Source organism: Melospiza georgiana, chromosome 2, assembly GCF_028018845.1.
Source record: "Melospiza georgiana isolate bMelGeo1 chromosome 2, bMelGeo1.pri, whole genome shotgun sequence".
In the NCBI taxonomy this organism is placed as follows: domain Eukaryota; kingdom Metazoa; phylum Chordata; class Aves; order Passeriformes; family Passerellidae; genus Melospiza; species Melospiza georgiana.
In genome coordinates, this window is record NC_080431.1 from 57,598,860 (window position 1) to 57,613,781 (window position 14,922).

General features: G+C 44.3%; 1 protein-coding gene across 1 annotated transcript; it reads right to left on the bottom strand.

Annotated features, from left to right (window-relative positions):
• Nucleotides 1-184: 184 nt before the first annotated feature.
• On the bottom strand, nt 185-13,028 carry SERTM1 (serine rich and transmembrane domain containing 1). Its single transcript, XM_058018978.1, has 3 exons — nt 12,533-13,028; nt 5,959-6,060; nt 185-1,343 (listed from the first exon to the last, which is right to left on the bottom strand). Exon 3 carries the CDS (start codon nt 1,158-1,160, stop codon nt 837-839), a length of 324 nt encoding a protein of 107 aa, XP_057874961.1. The 5' UTR covers nt 1,161-1,343; nt 5,959-6,060; nt 12,533-13,028; the 3' UTR covers nt 185-836.
• Between the last annotated feature and the right edge of the window lie 1,894 nt (nt 13,029-14,922).

Below are 14,922 nucleotides of genomic sequence, written 5' to 3' on the forward strand. Positions count from 1 at the left end.
AAACCCCTACTTTGTCCTGGTATCTAGTAAGAATAAGCTGTAGTATTGGTGAAGAATGAAAAGGAGTTGCGTGGTATTTATGATTCAGCAGCAAAAGCTGCCCCCTGGAGGAACATGTTATTAGGCAAATAAGATAATGAGATGCAACAAGGTCCAAAAATATCTCCACACATTCAACCGTGAGCATTGTTATTGTAGTTGCTTTACTAAGTTAACCAAAGAGACTCAAAAACTGAAATACAGAGTTTATACAGAATGAGTTGGGAGTACAAATAAACAAAAGCAACATTCTTCAAGAATTAGTTGTGTTTTATAAACATCAATAGACACTGAAAAATATGTGAAAACTAAAAAAAAGGGAAACAATATCAACAACTTTAAATTGTCCCAGTATTTAGAATTTAAGCAGTTTTTTTGTACTTTTGCAATAGGGATTTCATCCAGAAGTCCTTATATAATTAAAAAAGGAAAAGAAAAACAGTCAGCATATTGCTGACACAAGACCAGGGAAGGGGTCACAATTAAAGCAGAAAAATAACACATCCGGTTAGAAGTGTATTACTATTTGGCAGGAACACCGTCTATGTGTGAGAAAGACACAGCATCACTATTACAGGCAAGAAATGATGATCAGGTATCATTCATTATCCATTGTCCAAAATTAAAATTAGTTAAAGAAGAAATGAAAACTAGAAAAGGAGAGGAAAAGAAAAAATAAGGAAACTTTTAAAAACACCTCTTGATGATAGTCTTCTAAGGCAAATGTTACATGCACTACCTCCCCAAGAAAGAAAACAAAGCTCTTCCATTCCCCATGGGTTTCCTTTCATTTGTTTTCATGAAGAAAGGTTTGAGAGAGCAGAGCGCTGGGAAGAAATACTGCAAACCTCTAAATTAGTGAACGAACTTCCAGCATCACTGTTGTACTCAGGGTAGGAGGAACTGGAAGAAATTATGTTTTTCAGCCTCTGGAGTGCAATGATCAGTAGCAAAAGGAGAAAAGCTAAGAGACTAAGGAATATAGAAACATAGACATAGACGTTGGATAAACGGCCAGGCGATGAATCCACTGAAGTTGAAAGGGATGTGGGATACAGCTCCAGAAAAGTCCCATTTTCCATGTTTCCCACAAATCCAGATGAAGGGTCGGGTTCTGACATACTGGGTTTGTGTTTTAAAAATCACAACAGATCTTGTATTTGAAGGCAGTTTTAGTGGCATGAAAAGGGCTTATTTTAAGTGAACATTTTTCCATCACAACGGTGAGATGGCAAGTCAGCCAGTGAATGAATTTATCCTTTACTGCTCAAGCCCAGGACAATTTAAGATTTTATCCTTCAGAACTGCAAGGGGGAAAAAAAGAAGCAAGGTTAATTTACTAGCAGATAATGTGCACCTGATATAATTTAGGTCTTAAGAGTTACATTTCTTAGCTCGAAGATGCAATTCTTAAAGAATTAATTAGCAATTATCTCTATATCTCAATTTTTCAAAATGCAGGGATTAGGAGAAATCCTACTGAATTCTAATGGATTGACTCTTTCCAACCATGAGTTTTTTAATTGCAGAAGAGCACAGTCAAAAATGTACTTTAAATGGGACAGAGGTACTGGAATCCAATTTATCTTGTGATAAAAAATCTAGTCAAGTAATAAAACTCCCTCTCAAGACTTCAGCTTCTCAACCTAGATGAGCAAAGCCACTCAACATCAGTTGACAATTAATCCATTTTACCTACTTACTCCACAGTGTCTTGCCAAAGGTACCCAGAATTAGAAAATCTGCCAGACTTGCTCTCTTGCTGTATTTATTAAATGTTTTGAATGGGTTCAAACATGAAAATGTATCTTGCTGTAATTGTGCCATTGAGATATCAATGGCAGGCATGTTTCAGTGGAGTGATGCAGCTTCTGACCCCTCCAAGCAAAATCCCAAGGAATGGGCAGCCCTGCCAGCCCAGCAAGCATGACAGGACTATCTAAGGGTTATGGAAAAAAGGTTACATTCCAGATGTAGTTTTATTGTTTATTTATTGTGTTTGCTGTTTTATAGTGGAGCTTTTGGTGGTTTCAATCAGGCATCCCATCAGCCTGCAAGATACACAGGAGTGCAAAATTGCATCTGCAAATACCAGATAAAAATATTCTTACCATTACGGTCTATAACTCATAGTGATGCATAAAATATACTAAACTAAAACCACTTTATCACCCTAATAGTATTTAGCCCCATAGGAAACCATATTTGTTGTACCTCCTGAAATAAGTCACAACAGACTGAACAAAGAGAGATCCTTATGAGATTAAACTCCTTTTGAACTGTCTTTAATTTGGTGATATAAAATTAACTAATGGAACAATATGTGTTCATTTCATGTTCTGGAAATAGTTAAGTGTGTTATAGCTAATTTATCCTTTTTAAAAGATAGGCTTTGATGTAGAAGATGTTTATTCTTAATTATGTGTCATAATGAAAATTAGATCCATTATTAATTGAATTGCTCTATAATAATTTAAGGAATTACTTCACATGAATTCTTTAACATGGCAGAAGTTGAAAGCCTTTAAATTTCTCACAAATTTGAAATCTGCTACATTCTGCTTTTACTACTAGCACTTGACCCTGGTACAAGGAATAACTTTGGCATTTTTAGGAACTTTTTTTGAAGTCAGTGGAAAATTTACAGTATTAAATAGGACTAATCAGAACTTCAGTTAAGTAGAGATGTGTTTTGCTAAATAAGAGCTTTTATAGGTCTTAAAACATCACCCAGGCTATTTTTAAATGAGTGTTTTGTAGTGATGTAAACTCTGATTCCAAATGAAGCCATGAGTACTTTTATTCAGTGCACCACAGCCACTACTTCAGCTCAGGTTCCTGCTTCTGCTGAGAGAAGAAGGTAAGTGCCATGAACTGTCTGTCTCTCTTACCCTGATCCTCCTGAAGAAAAAAACCCTAGAGAGTCAGATGGCAAATTCACTTTCTTGTTAATTAGGTTTGGTTTTTTTTTGCATTTCTGAAAACTAAATACAACAACATCATAAGATTTAGCCCATACCTAGTCCCCAAAAATGATTGGGAATTTTGCCACAACATCAAAGCATAATGGCAAAGCTGGTAAACTGCAATAAACCTGTTGTCTTTCTGAGAGCTGTAAACTGACCCAGGAAACAAACCATGGAGGCAAAGTTTTCACATTCTGTAGTCGTCCCTGCCTTTCCCTCATCTGTTTTTGGAAAGTTGAGTTAGTTTAACGCAAAGAATGAATTGCAAGTATTGCTCCTGAATGACTGCAGATGGAGAACTCTGTCTGACAGGAGGCATCTTCCCAATTAACCACTCTTGAAAACTGCTGGGACAGCAGAACTGTCTGCAGGGGGACTCAGGTTTTGTGGTGTATCTGGATCTGGATTGCTTTGTCAGAGGCACCTCTGCAATGCCAGGACAGGGCTGTGTGACGTGAGGAGGCTCCCTGAGTCCTCCAGTGCAGCCTCACTGCTGAAGGCCCCAGATCATACTCTGCCTTTCTGACTGTGGCTGAGATTTCCTGCTGCTATTGCTCCTTTGTTAAACAGCCTTGCTGCTCTGATGGACAATCTGCTAAGAAGATTCACACATTTCAGTAAGGTCCAAGAAGGCACAGACTCTACCTCTACAGTCTGCTGGTTTTAGATATACAAGAGAGCAAAACCTTGTTCTGCCACTCTGGTCTTCAAATATGAGCGCTGGCAGAAAAGGAAAGGCTCTCCTAGATACATGGCGTCATATGTACATCCTGACTTTTCAACCAGAGCCCCTATTTAGCTATATTCTCCCAGCATTATTTCTTCATTCACATCCTTGGTATAAATACCTCTCACAGGTGAGGACAACCACTCTTACTCCAGGGGTAAGCCAACTTGGCAGATACTGTAGGCAGGCTCAGTTGGAGTTTTTCATATTTCCTTTTATCCTGTGGTAAGTAGGAGATGGGCAAGGTGGCATTCACCAGAGGAAGGGCAGACTGAGCAGGTGAGGGATCAGGCAAGGCATCACAGTGCATCACTGTGCAGGTTCCAGCAGTGCCATGCCTAAGCAGCCATGCCAAAGCTTGGCACTACTGCATATCTGATGGGACCTGCTGGAAAATCCATTTTGTAAGGAAATGTAAATGTGGTCAGGAGCAGAGGTCTCACAATTAGCATATGCCCTGAGTGCCAAATTATATCTAACATATGTAATTTAATCTTTAGCATCGCTAAGACAGTAGCCATCTCCCAGTTCAGACTAAAGTCAATATTAAATGAGATGGCAACACTCTGCAGGATGGCATGAACAGAGGTTTTTCATCATCCCAATGTTGTAAATGCTTTACTGTCTGTATTGTATTTCTTCATATATCTTGATGCAACAACTCTGCTTCTCCAGGCTCAGTCAGATGTAATTTAATGGCCTGCACTCACACCACTGAAACCCTAAAAACTGAGGAACAGGCAGCAAAGATAGGTCTGGTAGACTCAATTTCTTGTGAGTTTATCAGCCACAGTAAAGCACTTAATTTTCTTGGCTCTTCCTGTATTTTCGTGACTACAACCTGAGAAATATCTTGGTTGTTTCAGTGTCTTCAAAACGTTTCAGTGTCTTCAAAAGCAGAGAGACAAATTGACATCAAAGAAAATCAAAGTTTGTGTATTACATAAACTAACACTTTTGTCACAATCTCCTATGAACTGTTTCTTTACAGGTAGAAGGTATCCTAGAAAGCCCTTACGGTAAACATCTCCTAACAGATGAGATCTTAATTTGCCTTTAGCACAGCTACAGCAGAGAGGTCCCTTGTCTGGCCAAACTTCAATATGCTGTAGCAGGGCAGGAAGAGCAGGAGGAAGATTGTGCAGGTTCCCAGGTGATATGGTGATGCCAGTTCCAAGACTTACTCATCCCTAAAGATGTGTTGCTCCTCCCCAAGTTCTGCTATCACAGTGAGTGGTCCCAAAAGCTGGCAGCAAGTCTTCACTAGATTGATATATGTATGAAGGCCAGGGAGCTCTTGGTTTAATTCTTTCATCTTCCCACACTTGTTTTCTACATTTATTTCCTTCCTAGGTTGCCAATATTTCCCTTCCAGCAAACATGTAACGCTAAATATTTCATGCCAATAAAAATATGTTTGCATGCTCATACTAAAGGGCTGAATGAATTTTATGTACCAGGAGCACTTCAGCCTTGAAAGGCAATATGCTCTAGACTGGAAAAGTGTAGCAGTTTAACATCATGCAACTAAATAAGACAGTAGCTCTAGACAGGAAAAAAGATGTGAGCAACATTTTATTCCATTGAAAATGTAGGTAGGAAAGGCAAAGAGTGACTTCTAGCTTGCAGTTTAACAAGAATATGATCCTTAATACTTCTTCTCGGATGCATACCTTTGGCAATTAAAGACCACAAGTAAGTAGGATGCTTCCTTTTTCGATTACAGATGGACCTTCCAGGAGCAGAGAATCCCTCTTCCACTCTGCCTGGGAAACAGGATCAATTGCCAACTGACTCAATAAAATAGAGCACAGAAGGAAAAGAAAAACTATTTCCTGCCACAAGCAAAGTTTTCCTTTTAATTTATTATCTAATTTCATTTTTTATTATGATTTAATATGATTTAAATTTATGTCTTTGAAAATCTAAGAGGACAAGTGTCCAGATGGCTTGGTTGCAGGTTAAAATCAAGTTATATTTTGTTTGGGGGTTTGTGTGGGGCTGTAAAAAGGAAACCCTCTGAGCCATAAGGATACTCAGATTAATTCAGATAGGCTCCAACGATTCTCTAATTTACATTTCCCATGGATCTGCGGATTATAGAGTCATTTGTATCAATGTAAATCAAAAACATTGTGACCTGGGATCAGACCCAGAACCCGTGAGTTAAATCTGGTCTTTAAACGTAAAATAAAAATGAGCAAGGAGAAAGAATAAAATACTTACAAGCAGGAAGAAGGTATGGAAATTGACGCTAAATGTCCAATGCAGAGGATGTGGTTGGTGTTCACGCCCAAATCTAAAGGGACTGCATGCTGAGAAAAGCCCCTATAAAAAAGCAAATAAAAGTGGAAGTCTATAGTAATAACTCCAACAATAATAATAAAATAAAGGAAGGACAGGTGCTGAATTTTGACTGCTCTTACTGGCAGAAATTTCAGGGGAAAAAAGCCCAACCAACTGGAACCCTGGCTTGTGTTTTATTCCTGCTAACAACATCCTTCTGTGGCCCTGTTACAGCACGGCATGTACAGCATCAAAACCATGATCCAGAACTCCGTTTTACAGACAGGCTTTGATAACACCTTACTCTTGTTTTGCAGTGTGCTGAAGGACCAAGACAGACATTTGTCCTCTGGCACATTTTTAAGTACTAGAGCACTGTATCTGCTCTCCAATTCATTTCACATTATACCCTGAAGACTCCTGCCAGGAATCAGGTCTTTTGGATTACACACTATTATTTATTCATCCTCTTTATTTCTGACTATCTGCAGTTTAAATTTTCACATACTTGAAATATCCAAACTGAATATGTTATGTGCACATTAATAGCTAGAAGAATTTTGTGTGCTATATGCATTCAAAACCTAAAATTAAAACATAGCCCCTGAATTGTTTTTAATAAAGTAAATTAAATTTCTTATGTATGAAGAAATGATACAGATTAAAGCAAAAGAGGGCCACTCTCAAACAGATTTTCCCCTCTGGGAGACAAAAGACACTTTCACAATCATTGTACATCTTAGAGCTCTGCCCCTTCAGCACATTTGGTTTGACTGTGTTAGAGAAGCAGATCTCTGGGGATGGATGTTGATGCATTGTTGTGCTGCTTTCATCCCTTCAGTCACTGAATCACTTCTGCTTTAAGCCTCTCTAAGCTCAATAAAGAAAATTGTCTAGTGCAGCTGTTAAAAGACAGTATTGTTGAAATCCAAATGTTTTGATAACACTGACTATACTAATGTTCCACCAAAGGGAGTCAGACAGCTTCCTGACCATCTCTTTGTGAAGGAGAGGTAGGAGGCTGTAGGTGAACCCCAAAGTCAGCTGCCCCAGAGATGGACCCAGGATATGCACTGGATGTGAGAGTGTGCACCCTTGTCACCTTGCCCAGAACTGCTCCTGAGGCTGAGGCAGGTGTGGTGCAGGATGGAGAGGGGGTACAGCAGCCCCTGTATGCATTTTCTCCGGCAAATACGCCTCACATGGCCAAGAGCTCTACCCTATACCCCTCAGTTTTGTCTGCTTGTAGCAGAGATCCTTTTCCCCCCCTCTCCTTCTTTCCTCTGGGAAAGAGGCATAGATCTCTGCAACAGGGCTGTATCTTCAATCAAAGCAAATACAAAGTATTTTGCTCTTTTTTCTTGGGTGAATCTTTGTTAGTCCATCTCCCCCCAGATACACAGAGCACTGCTTTAGCCCACTTAGCCCCTCATTCAATACAACAGTGCCACAATCTCAGCAAGGCAAGGGGACCAAAGCCTACCAAATCTTGGGCTGATTAAACACGAAGTGAAAAATACAAGGCTTCCTAGATGCTTCCTAAGTGCAGACATTCATATTCAAATGGCAAGTGTACACAGTGAGGTGGGGAGGGCAGAACTTTTAATTATCTTTGAAGAACAGAGAAATACTTGGACCAGAACATCAATATGCTTATCTTCAGAAGACCTCTTGCCATACACAGTTTTATCCCACAGTCCTTCATCCTCTTGCACCACTCTAATGCCCCTGACAGCTATTTTTACTTGTTCAGCTGTAGTAGTAGCCTATAGAAGGATTTGGCCCAGACAGTGTATTCATACACTGTGCTAGTAAGACATGCAAGGAGTAGGGATCTGTCTGTTCCCTGTATCTCTCAGGGTGTGGAGAGGGGTAAGGAGTCTCGCTGCTGTGCCTTTGAGACCTTAGATAGAGAAAGGGGACCCTACTAGTCTAGCCTCCTATGAGACCATCAGTCTGAATCTCACCCAAAGGATACAGTCACCAAGGAAATCAATCTCCTTCCTGTGCTGGTTGGTTAAAAATATTTATTTGTCTTTTGAAAATTTCCTGTGGAAAAATAGAGGTTGCTGAAAAAAACCCACCCAAAACTCAACAGCCTACTTTTTGCTGACCCTAGGGATGGGTCATATTTGATTTCTTGGTGTCCAGTCCCGAACCTATTCCCCTTATTGCCACTCTGAATAACTTTTGTTGCCACTCTCAACCAAATTCAACCCAGGCAGAAACCTCAAAAAGATTCGAGCTCCTGAAGTTTAATGACAGTGGGTGATCAGGCAGAGAAGACATGAAGGTTCACACAGCCATTTGGTTGCTCATAACAGCTTTAAATCTTGGTAATTGACTTCTACAGTCAAAAACAGCCACTAAGGTGTCACTGTCAAAGTGGCAGATCCCAGGTGCCAGGCTGGAAAGGAGGTCCAGGGCAAGGTTAGCCAGGGAAGAGGAGAAACCAGCAGGTGTCAGGAATCCTTAACTTCTGCATTTTGTGTAATAATTTATTGTTTGATTTCTTGCAACATCTGATTTGCAAGTTTTTTGGAAGAAAATTTAATGTAGTGTGGAATGGCTGCTTAATGAGAAATGAAAATTCCATTAAAACCCATTTTCCTCAGTGGAACAAGTACATGAAAGTATTTCAACTGCTTCTGCCTTGTTGCCTTCTTTAGTGGTTGAGCCTCCCATTCCTGCTACCCCTTCTTTCCGAAGGCTGTGTGGAGCATCCCACCACCTCCTAAGCCTCTCAAGAGACTCCATCCAGCACACGTCTGTGTGGCATAGCAGCGATGTAATTAATCTCAGAACAAGCAAAAGTTAATTAAGCTTTGCCACTTCACACGTGACTCTCCACATGGGCTCCCAATAACCACCTCTTTCATTTGACACAGGCAGAGCAGCGCTGGACTCCACAACTGAGGCCAAGTGGCCATGCAGTGGAGGGCTGGGCACTGTCTTTGCTTGTCCTGAAGCCACCACACTTCTCACGGGCCAGTGCTTCAACTCCTGCACATTGCTTATTCATACCAAAACCAGATATATCATACCAAATATATCATACCCGATAAAATACCAAGCTCCAGGGCAAGCAGTCCTTGTTATCAGAGCTTGCTTTCATTTTCCATTACACTCATGTGTGAAACTAAAGGTCCACCTCCAGGTAGAGGGGGGAAACCCCTCGAAAGTATCATAGCCATCCCCTTAATCTACAAGGAATGCAGTTTTAGGACAAAGTGTGGCTAGATCTGGAACTGAATGGACTTAAGCTCTCTTTGTCTCTGCCAGTGCTGCAGCACATCCTCCTGCCTGATGCCAATGCCGTGGCTGCACACACGAATGTACCTGAGAGCCCTCATCTCCCACTCTCCATGTGGGAACTCCTGTCTCAGGGGAATTCTGGGCAGACTACAGCAAGGAGCTTTGCTGAACAGTAAAAGCAAAGTGAACTTTGCTAGTCAAGGGGGTTATTGGTTCCTTAACTAGCAAAGATGTGACACAGGAGGTAGAGTCTGGAACAATAGGAAAACACCTTCCTATTGCAAAATTCAGCTGATATGCTGATTTCAATATATTTTATAAAAACAACAGGTATAAATCACACATTTCATAAATTACAAATTTTGTAAATCCATAGCACACCCAAAAATGTCAAGCAGATTTCATTTCAACCTTCTTAGGAACTTTGTCACAATATAAAGCTAGGACACAATTTTTTACACTTGGTTCAACAGAAATTTCTGTTAATGCATCATTCTCAGGTTTTTTTTTCCTCTCAAAAAAAGTGCAGATTCACTATCAACTACACTTAAATGTCTGTACATTAAAATGTCAAGGGAGTTTTAGGCACAGATGTGCTATCACAGTAACTCCATTCACTGTAACTCTGCTTCCTGACTTGGGTACCTTGTGCTTTACTAAGAAAAGTAAGAAAACATGCTTCTCCTTTGATTCCCTGTTTCCCCTCACTGCTGTAGCAGAAGATCCCTATCCTCACCATTCCTTATTTTACTGACACAGGCTGCATACATGCCCTCCCCTGATGAAGAAACCATGGCATATTTGTGTGCCTAATATTCACATATAGTCCCTGTTTGCAAAACAGCCTGCAAGGACTCAGGCAAAGAGTCAACGAGATTGCAAAGGGAGCTGCAGCGAGCCACGCTGTGCTGTGCAAGCATAAGGGGGCAGGGTTGCGCCTGAAATGCCAAAAAGAGCAAGTCAGGATAATGCAGGCTATGGAAGGAGAGTTTCTGCTGGTGCTAGATAGAGTGATCTGTTCAACAACTGCCTCTCAGATGGCCTAGCTTTAGAGGACACTGTCGTGCTCCAGTCCAGAGCAAGTGTAATTCCAGTGGCAGGGATGATGACAGACCGGGTGAAGGCTTGTCTTAGCATCTCACCAGACGGCTGCTGAAGGCATCAAACCAAAGCAAATGTGCTGGGACATTTCAAGGAAATTAAAGGAATGATGGACAAAGTGCCTATATGAAGTTACAAGTAAGCACAAGGAGGACCTGGGAGAAATGCAGAGATGATGGCTTGAGGGAGAAAGATGCTGAGAGCACAGGCTGATCAAAGCCCAGGGCTACATCCTGGGAAAACAGGAGACTTGGTACCTCATGTACAGGGCAACTGTCAAGAACACTTGAAGCCTCAGACTTTCATGTCAGATGCAGGGAGAAAGAGGGAGCAGCAGAAGGGCTGCCAAAGAGGGGAGATGCAGGCTAAGAGGTGGGTTTTGCAGCAGCGCCATGGATCGACTCTGTCGTAACAGGATTTCCTCTGCGCAAGCCAGGAAAAGGAGGCAACCGCAGTCATGAAGACATAGAGGGAGGACTGCTTGCAAAAGAGTGCAGGAGGTAGAGGTGAAAATATACTGACTTCTTAGTATTTAGGTTCCAAGTCTCAGACCTATCAGAAACATCAGATTTTCCAGCAACTTCTGAATGTACTCTTGTTGTTGAGATAATTCCTCTTCTGCTTCTGTGTAGATGGGGTGCGAGAAGGAAAGGCTCTGTTGCTTCCTGCCTCTGATAGGGAATTTACAGAATACAATTTACAATTTGCACTGCACCAGTAAGACCCAATTATGAGCAAGGACACTTGGCAGAGGTGAGTAATCCCAGTTCAGCCTTTTACATCTGAAAAGGTTAGCAAAATGCCCACAAGAATAGCTTCCTATGCCAAATAAATTCACATACATACACACACAGTGATAGTACTAGATTAGACCTGGATGCTGAAATAGCCCAAGACCCCTTTGCCAGCAGTTCCAGGTCCTGCAGCATATATCCTGTTGACAGCAAAGCACAAGTACTGGATATAGCAAGCAGCAGCCTGCAGGCAGGCCAGCCTGTGTAGCAGAGCACAGGAAAGCTGGGGAAACAAGAGGGAGGCAGGGGGGACATGCCTGCCTTTTCTTTCCCCACCTGGGGTGGTAGGGGTGACCCAGTCTGAGGAAGAGGTGGGAAAGGAAGGCTGCCAGTACACAGCTACAATCAGCAACCATCCCTAAGGGGAACAAGCCCTTCTAGGCATAATAGCAGAGAGAAGGCAGCTGGTTTCAGGTTGCCTTTTATTTCAGTCTGTTCAGGCGCAGGAAAGTTAGAGTGGGTTCAAAATGACTGTAAAAAGCACAAGGAAACAGACATGACATGCTAGATGGATGCCTTATCATAATAAAACTGCCAGCACTATATGCATCTTATATGGTCCAGATTTTATACATTTCTCCTATTCATCTTGCTCCCATTCTGCTACAATTAGCTGAGCATTAATTAAATAATAGCTAGTATGCATTCCTAATTGTCTTTGCTTATATAAATGTTAATCATCATGGCAAATTCTCAGCCCTTTAGCACTATTTTCACAATTTGCCTTTAACTGTTTAGTATTTGCAAGGCTAGGAAGAGTTTGCATCACTTGATTTCTGTTCCAAACTTTATTGCATCTAGCAAGATGATGTTGAAACAGCCTGCAGCTTTCAGGCAGACATAAAATGCTTGCAAAGGGCATATTTTTGTGCATCCATCCTGCGTTTTTTTCCATGCTGTGCTGTCTAAGCTCAGCTCTTCTCCCACTACATTGGATAAGCGTGTTACAATTTATTTGCAGAGGGAGCAATGCTTTCCCCGTCATCTTTCTGCAAGCATTGTGAAAGAGCACACGGGTGGCAGCCCGTGCTTAAGCCCGCTGAGCCAAGAATTTGCTTGCACAGTGATGACCCAATGGTCTGCGCTATCACACCCCTGGGCTGCAGCATCTTTCAGCAAAAGAAACCAGCCCGTGCCTCCCTTCTCTCCGCATCCCTCCTTCCAGAAGCTGTGCAGCCCCGCGCTGTCACCGCGCTCTCCCAGAGCGTTCCCCTTTTTTGCCTCCGCCGAAAGCAATTTCTCCAAACCCAAGAAGCGTTCGTTCAATCCAAGCACTCGCCAACCCGCGAAGTGAGTTAGGCTAAATACAGGTTCTTTCCAAAAGGCGTTTGTGAACGATCAAGCGCAGGCCACAAAACACATACCTCGGTTAAACGCCGCTTGTGAAAATCAAATGCCCTTGGGTACAGCACAGGACAGGCAAGCCGCTGGAGATGCTCCCTCGGAGCAGCAGCACGGGCGAGGCGCGGCGGGAGCTGTTCCAGGGCGCACAGCAGCCTCCCAAACCCGCCGGGGACCCGCCGGGACCCGCCTCAGCCGGCGCGGCACCCTCGGCGCCGGACAGCGGCAGCGAGCGGCCCCGGCGCCGCGGGAACGTGCGAGCCACAGCGCCGGGCAGCCGCGCTCGCCGAGGCTCCGCGGGCACCGAGAGCGCGAACCACGCGCACCGCTGAGGGCAGGGGCACGAGTGTCGACCTCCCTCGAAAAGTAGACGGCTGACGCCGCCGGGATGCTCCGGCTTGGGATGCTCCGGCTCAGGCGCAGGGGCAGCGCGGCCCCTTCCCGCCCGCAGCCGCCCCGCTCGGGCAGCTCCGCTCCCCGTTCCTCGCTCCCCGCTGCCCTGCGCGGCTCCAGCCCCGGCCCCGGCTCCCGCTGCCGTCCCGCGCGGTTCCGGAGGCGGCACCGCCCCCGGCCCGCCCCTCGCCCGTCCCCGCCGCCCCCGGCCCGCCCCAGCCCCCGGACGGCGCGGGCCGTGCTGGGTGCGGGGCTGGGGCTGTGCGGGAGCGGGGCTGGGGCCGTGCCGGGAGCGGGGCTGGGGCCGTGCGGGAGCGGGGCTGGGGCCGTGCTGGGAGCGGGGCTGGGGCCGTGCTGGGAGCGGGGCTGGGGCCGTGCGGGAGCGGGGCTGGGGCCGTGCTGGGAGCGGGGCTGGGGCAGTGCGGGAGCGGGGCTGGGGCAGTGCTGGGAGCGGGGCTGGGGCCGTGCGGGAGCGGGGCTGGGGCCGTGCTGGGAGCGGGGCTGGGGCCGTGCGGGAGCGGGGCTGGGGCTGTGCGGGAGCCCGGGTGCGGCGCTGCGCTCCGCTGGAAGTGGGGCGAACCCCGCACCTCACCGGCGTTAGGGGATGGAAGGCACTGGGCATCGTACAAACCTGCATCGACACCCGGCTCTTACCGTGCCGCGGCTGTCCACAGCGTACATCCCTGAAACGGGCCGGGGCTGGTCCCTTAAAAAACAAAAACTAAAACAAAAACAAACAAACAAACAAAAAAACCCAAAAAAGCCCCAAACCACAAACCCAAAACCCCCCATGTTAAGTCCCTATTCCACCGTGCAGAGCTGCCCGTGGGAAATGCGAGATCCTTCGGAGCAGAGCGTCTGCAGAGGGGGTCCGGTAGTGGCACCATAAAGGGAACTGGACCTAGCAAAGGAGTGGGTCAGAAAAGAGGTTACCTGGAAAGTGAAAACTTGCAGATGACTTTTGAAAATTCTGCCAGGTTTTCGGCTGGCTGCTGAGACCTTCAGGAATACTTTGACATCATGTACACTGGAGGGAATTATTGGTTGTGCTAAGATCAACTGAGATAATAAGGTAGTGTAAATGAGAACAAAACCCGGCTTCCCTAGTTCATTTGGAGAACAACTTACCTACAGATATCACATGCTCTGGAATGAAATTTTGAGAAAATGTTGGCTGGATCAGACACATTTCCTTCCATGGACACTGAGGAAGGAAAGGTTCATCTGGCTTCTGGTACGCTTGTCTCATCCATGCTTTTTTTGGCCAAATGACTTTACTGTGTGTTAGACATCAGTGATGAGCACTGTGAAGAGCAGATGCACATTGTGCAGCTCAGTCTTGTGTCTGGCTAATGTCCGTGTGCAGTTCTGAAAGGATGTTGGAAAAGGATGTTCTTCATTTTAAATTGCTCTTAGGGAGATGTGCAGTCCATAATGCGCGGCGGAGGCACTTCTGTGAGAGGTGCTTTCTTTGATACAGTCTACACAGTTTCTGTAGAAGAGTAACTTGGAATGTCATGAAACAGTCAGCCTTGGAGGAACAAGACATGTGAATAAATAGGAAAAAGACAAAACTTAAAGGAAAAATAATTCCCAAGAATGAGCCTTATTTCTCCTTGATAATAACCAGTGAATGCAGTGGCATATAAGAGACAGGTTTGACTTTCAAATGGCAAAAATGCTCCATATTTCACCTATGAAAAATGAAATCAAGGTTTTTGTGGGTTTTTGTGGGGTGGGTTTTTTTTAGTTTTGACTTTTCAGAGTGGAAAGCCACATGCATGGCATATGAACAGAAAAAGAATACAGTATCAGTTAATTCCATGATATTCCTAACCTGGAAGCAGACCACTGGCTCACTTCAACTTGCAGCCACTGCAGAAAGGGGCACATTTGACAGTGAACTTGCTGATTGCATAAACTTCTGTAGGAACAGGAAACAAAGCCTGTTGAAACTGTGGGGAAAGAAATGTTGTAGACACCTACTACAGGACTGGCAGTGGTTAGATTAGAGGTGGAT